The sequence below is a fragment of the Lottia gigantea genome, assembly GCF_000327385.1.
Source record: "Lottia gigantea unplaced genomic scaffold LOTGIsca_44, whole genome shotgun sequence".
In the NCBI taxonomy this organism is placed as follows: Eukaryota; Metazoa; Mollusca; class Gastropoda; family Lottiidae; genus Lottia; species Lottia gigantea.
The window spans coordinates 861,469-867,799 of NW_008709540.1; the positions used below are offsets into that span (position 1 = coordinate 861,469).

Here is a 6,331-nt window from a genome sequence, read left to right on the forward strand (position 1 = left end):
ACGTTTGCCCCTTATTTGTACCCCAAGTCTCGGCGCCGCCACTTGCCTAATGTCTATAATTCTCTGTTAACCAGTTAGTCGATAAACATCAATAGGATACAAAGGACTAAAACGTTTTATATGAAATTGTCCATGACATTTAACAACTTGACATAGGACATTGATAGTCGTTCCCTGTCATCGATGAAAAGAAAATCAATACAGGGCCCCACTGTATATGGACTCATGCGTTCAACACTTGAATAAATCCTGAAAACAATGGACCTACAATAAAATGTTCATTGCATGGGAATTTTGAAACCTATGGCACATAATCGTCTAACCTATTGGGAAGAGTTTTATATTCACTGGTACAGATATACATTATATAGGATTGTTGACTATAATAATAGACTACCCCTTTATACTACTTATATAATACACATATTCATTGAAATATATACGATCATTCTAGGTATAGTCAGTGTTATAAATATAATTCTGTATAAACATGTTATAACTTATTGCTACCTAATACATTAAAGGTGTAAATAGACGAGACGAAGTAAATGATGTAAATAGTTTGATTGGACCCGGACCTAGTCTCTTTCGAATTTCTATTGTATGAAGGCGTAGTTGTTTTGAGAGCAGCGGGTGAAAAATACAAACCCAGTGGCGCTAGAGATGGGTATTCTCTAGTGAGATATTGTCTATATACTTATACTGATTATTATATTATATATAGTCAATAGAAATTGATGAAATGACGAAATCTACTGGGGTCCCCAGCGAAGAGTCGAAGCAACTGATAGAGGCTATGAAACCAAAACTTAAAAAGAATCTGGAACCATCTGAAATTCTAAAAACTTTAAAAGGCTTTGATCGTAAGTTTGTGCTTTCCTTCCATTTTTTTTCTTTACTTTCCTCTATGTTGTATAGTTATATGGTATATCCACTGATTAATAGAGCCTCTAATTAGTCAACAATTGGGAATTTAAATTTCATGTTCATTAAAAGAGGTTAATAATCCTTTAAGATTGTTGTATTTACAGGAGAAACGCACGAAAATATAGTTGGTACAGAGATTTTAGGTGATAGAGAAGGAGCAGTCGACCATCTCATAGACGCTGTTCTTAAACAAAATATCGTTGGGGAATTTTTTCAGGTCCTGAGACAGACAGGTAAGTTGACTTTACAGGGTATTTTCTTGGTGTATATTTTGAATATTCTATATGTAGTCTATCTTGTTTACAGCCTGTCTGTCAAGGGCTCCTATTAGTGGGGTAGGGGTACAGAGGGGAAAATGGTTTGCACCCCCAATTTTACCCTCACTTTATTCTTTGCAAATTAAAAAAAATATAAAATATGATCTTTTATGCCCCACAATTTATGTCAGAATGCACCAAATCAATAATAAATATCTTGCAATCACCATGGAAATGATGATTGACTGATAAAGATGAGTGTATCATCATCGAAACTTTGTAAGATATTTATTGAAGTATTTATCTGTATCACTTTGTCTGGTTATTTATATCCAAGTTCAATTTGTATTTTTCAGGATATTTGGATGATGGGGACGAATTGAAAGTACCAGATGAGACCAGTAAGTTTCTGGTATACGTTGACTGTCCTACACGTGTCTTTCCAATCAAAATGAAACAGTCTTAAAACAGAACCAGAATGTTGTTATGTTGTTTCACGTTGTGTTTTTCAGACAACTGACCTATTTCAGCCCGAGTCGGTACTGAAGTTTTGTATTGCTCTAGAATTGGTGTTTTGGGTACTATTTAACAACTAACATTTTGCGTCTTGTATTTGGTAAATATTTCATTAACTGTGTGATTTGATTTGATTTGAAATTTGGTCAATTACAGTTGATGTATATAGTCCTGCTAGTGGACCGACTGATCAAGGACAAGATCTTCCTATTCAAGGTGATACCTCACGATCCGAGGGAGATGAAGATGCGAATGGTTTTTCGGATGAGGAAGAGGAGATGGAAGCATCGGGTAGGTTGATGCATCTAGCTATTGAAAAAGAATTCTCAAAAAATACTAACAAAGTAAAAAAAAAAAGAATGGCTGAATTGTATCCTTGTAAAATCACCAAGAGATTTGACTAAGGATTATTAGCTGGTAGGCACGATTACCCGGATTTGTATACGCCCACATCCGTCTGCCCGTCCATCCGTCCACAAATGCTCGTAAACACCCTAGAAGGTACAATTCTTGACTAATTTTGACGAAACATGGTATGATTGCTTGTTGTTTGTTATCATCAAAGGATGAACCCTATTGAAAATCAGAAAAATAGAAAAATATTTACTATGAGTTATTGCCCATGTTCATGAAATGCTCGTAAACACTCTAGGAGTATAATTTTTGATGGATTTTGATGAAACTTGGTGTGAGTGTTTGATATCACCCAAGGATGAACTCTATCGAAAATCAGAAAAATCGAAAATTATTTAGTATGAGTTATTTTCCTTGTTCTTGAAAACGTGTTCAATTTTTTTTAGCTCGTAAACACTCTAGAAGGCACAATTCATGACAGATTTTGACGAAACTTGGTGTGGGTGTTATAACCCAAGGATGAACACTATTGAAAATCTGAAAATATTTAGTATGAGTTATTGTCCTCGTTTTTGGGAAACGCGTTCAATTTTTAGCTCGTCAACATTCTAGTTGGCACAATTCTTGACAGATTTTGACAAAACTAATATTATTCAGTACCGCCCAAAAAAGTTAAAACGAAGTGTAAGACTGAACCTAAAATCTAAATTCTATCTAACCTGGTAGCTATATTTTGGTATTTGTATGAACTTTCAGAAAATGCAGATGAACTGCCTATGCGGAAATATCAATATGAACTGAGCCAAGCCGCCATTGAAGGAGAAAACACAATCATCTGTGCTCCTACTGGATCAGGAAAAACTCGTGTTGCTCTGTATATTGTCCGAAAGCATCTTAGCGACATGTCTCATGGAGGTAAGTGTCTAACAGTTGAAAACAAATAACTATCTCAATTCTTGTCGCCTAATATTCTCCAATCCTTAGGCATGGAGACCAAAATATTTAGGAAAGCAGATGGGGGTGGGGGTTTTATATATCCACCCAAAAACACCATTTTCGTGTCCTCGTTGAAAACGGGGTTTATTGTCCCCAACCATTCCGAGAGGGAGGTAAACAGTTCGATTTTTATGCCGACATACAACAAAAGATCATATTCGTAATGTTAAAGTGGCATTTTTTAGAAAAATATGTATAACATAGATTTGGAAATAAAACTAATGATATATTTCTTTTTAAATATGACCAAACGAAATTTATGAAAATAAGGAAACTTCCTATATTTACATGAATAGAAAAACATAAAATCGCACACTGGGAGAAAAAAACTTCTGTTTCATAAAGCTTGAATATTATCTACAACAATGAATTACTTCTGTTAGCAGGAAAGAAGAAAATAGTATTTTTAGCAAGAACCACACTTTTAGTGAATCAACAGGCTAAAACGTTCCGGAAACATTTACCTCCGGAATACAGTGATAAGGTAAGTGCAGTCCCGTAGCCAGACTTGATTGTTCGGAGGAGTGTATGATGGTTGCAGTAAAGGAATTCATCATTTTCTTCAGGGAAGGGGGGGGGGGGGGGGGATCCTTTTTTTCGGGGGAGCATTAACCCCCTTGCCCCTTTATAGCTACAGACTTGGGTAAGTGGGTCTGAACCTAGGAGGGATGTGAAATCAACATCAACATTCCATGAACAGTTTACAGGTACAAAACTAAATACCTGTTTACCGATTAGTGTAACTAATTGGTGGAATTTTGTCTGTTTCCAAGTTTTATGTTATGGTTGGAAATCTACAAGAGCTCATTCTATAATAAAATGTTCGTAAAGATTAGATTTGACGAGGTACGGACATTCGTTGTAGAATAACCAACACGAAACACGGACTTGGCACGTTGCGGACACAATTGACTTTTTCTGTTTTCTATTATATTTACAATTCCACACCGGACACCGTACCTCGTTTATTCTTACCCTTTTTATAAAAGCCCTTACAAACTTCCTAACTATACATTGACTGCAATAGCCACCTTTCTTGTATCATGGAAGTTTGTAAATGCGACGATTCGGTTGCATTGTACTCTAGAAAATACAACCAACCAGGGGCCTAGACAGAAAGTCTGTGAACAACCAACCAGGGGCCTAGACAGAAAGTCTGTGAACAACCAACCAGGGGCCTAGACAGAAAGTCTGTGAACAACCAACCAGGGGCCTAGACAGAAAGTCTGTGAACAACCAACCAGGGGCCTAGACAGAAAGTCTGTGAACAACCAACCAGGGGCCTAGACAGAAAGTCCGTGAACAACCAACCAGGGGCCTAGACAGAAAGTCTGTGAACAACCAACCAGGGGCCTAGACAGAAAGTCTGTGAACACAAAGTCATATCAGTTTACAGACTTTCTGTCGAGTACTCTGATTAGCTTTATCCCTGGCGAACAATCCAATCAAATCGCTGCATTCCGTGATACAAGAATAGTGGCTATTGCAGTCAAGGTATTAGTACGAAGATGATTCTTATCCAGAATGGTTTACTTTTGTAGGTCTGTGATGTAACAGGAGAGAGTGGGTTCTCCACGCAGCTGCACACGGCGTTTGATTTCTATAATATTGTTGTTCTGACGCCTCAGATATTAGACAACAATCTTAAAGATGGAAAGATAAAATCGTTGAGCGAGTTTTCTCTACTGATACTGGATGAATGTCATCATACTCGGAAAGGAGAACCTTATAATAATCTGATGAAGAAATATCTGAAAGCCAAAAATGCGAGAGAAGATGGGCTTCCTCAGGTAAGGTGTATGTATAGTACTTGATTTGTATTCAAGTATTTAATAACATACTAGATTTGTGATTCAGATACCCCAGTTACAGTTTGAGGTCATCAGGTTAGGTCAAAAGGTTTTTTGGGATGAATGTTCAAGAGGGCAGACGTTAGATCCTAACTGTAGTTGCTACATTAAATGTACGAGTTAATGAAAAACGGAACAAAAGTTTGGTCAATTGTTAACAAAACTGTCTCAGACCTCAAAGACAAATTAACTTCTTACATATTTTTTACATAATTAAGATTATCGGGCTGACAGCATCCCTTGGTGTAGAAAAAGCAACAACAGTTGGAGAGGCGACGATCAGCATTTTAAAACTCTGTGCCAATCTGGATGTCGAAAAACTCTCAACTGTAACAGTTCATAAAGAGGAGTTAGAAAGAACCGTTCCTAAACCTGATGAAAGTAAGTATTATTTGTTATATTCAGATTGTATGAGCACTGCTTGGAACGGTATGACATATTGAACAACTGGACACATTTTATGGTATAGTACCCGATGATGATAATGTAAATTGTTTAAACATTATGTACAATAAAACTCGGGAGTAGTATACCATATAAACTGGTGATGACAATGTACATTGTAAAAACATTGTGTACAATAAAACTCGAGAGTAGTATACCATATAAACTGATGATGACAATGTAAATTGTTGAAACATTGTCTACAATAAAACTCAAGAGTAGTATACCATATAAACTGATGATGACAATGTAAATTGTTTAAACATTATGTACAATAAAACTCAGGAGTAGTATACTATATAAACTGATGATGACAATGTAAATTGTTGAAACGTTGTGTACAATAAAACTCGGGAGTAGTATACTATATAAACTGATGATGACAATGTAAATTGTTGAAACATTGTCTACAATAAAACTCAAGAGTAGTATACCACATAAACTGATGATGACAATGTAAATTGTTTAAACATTATGTACAATAAAACTCAGGAGTAGTATACTATATAAACTGATGATGACAATGTAAATTGTTGAAACGTTGTGTACAATAAAACTCGGGAGTAGTATACTATATAAACTGATGATGACAATGTAAATTGTAGAAACATTGTGTACAATAAAACTCAGGAGTAGTATACCATATAAACTGATGATGACAATGTAAATTGTTGAAACATTGTCTACAATAAAACTCATGAGTAGTATACCATATAAACTGATGATGACAATGTAAATTGTTTAAACATTATGTACAATAAAACTCAGGAGTAGTATACCATATAAACTGGTGATGACAATGTAAATTGTTTAAACATTATGTACAATAAAACTCAGGAGTAGTATACCATATAAACTGGTGATGACAATGTAAATTGTTTAAACATTATGTACAATAAAACTCAGGAGTAGTATACTATATAAATCTGATGATGACAATGTAAATTGTTTAAACATTCTGTACAATAAAACTCGAGAGTAGTATAC

The 6,331-nt window shown here is 35.4% G+C and overlaps 1 protein-coding gene across 1 annotated transcript in view; it reads left to right on the forward strand.

Moving 5' to 3' along the window:
- Positions 1-742: 742 nt before the first annotated feature.
- Positions 743-6,331, forward strand: part of LOTGIDRAFT_164234 (hypothetical protein) — a gene marked incomplete at both ends in the record, with an annotated part of 11,285 nt that continues 5,696 nt past the window's right edge. The window contains 8 exons of the mRNA XM_009060738.1: positions 743-863; positions 1,032-1,160; positions 1,541-1,585; positions 1,857-1,991; positions 2,811-2,969; positions 3,437-3,534; positions 4,592-4,840; positions 5,119-5,281. Coding sequence (XP_009058986.1) covers positions 743-863; positions 1,032-1,160; positions 1,541-1,585; positions 1,857-1,991; positions 2,811-2,969; positions 3,437-3,534; positions 4,592-4,840; positions 5,119-5,281 — 1,099 coding nt within the window. The remainder of the gene's footprint in view (positions 864-1,031; positions 1,161-1,540; positions 1,586-1,856; positions 1,992-2,810; positions 2,970-3,436; positions 3,535-4,591; positions 4,841-5,118; positions 5,282-6,331) is intronic.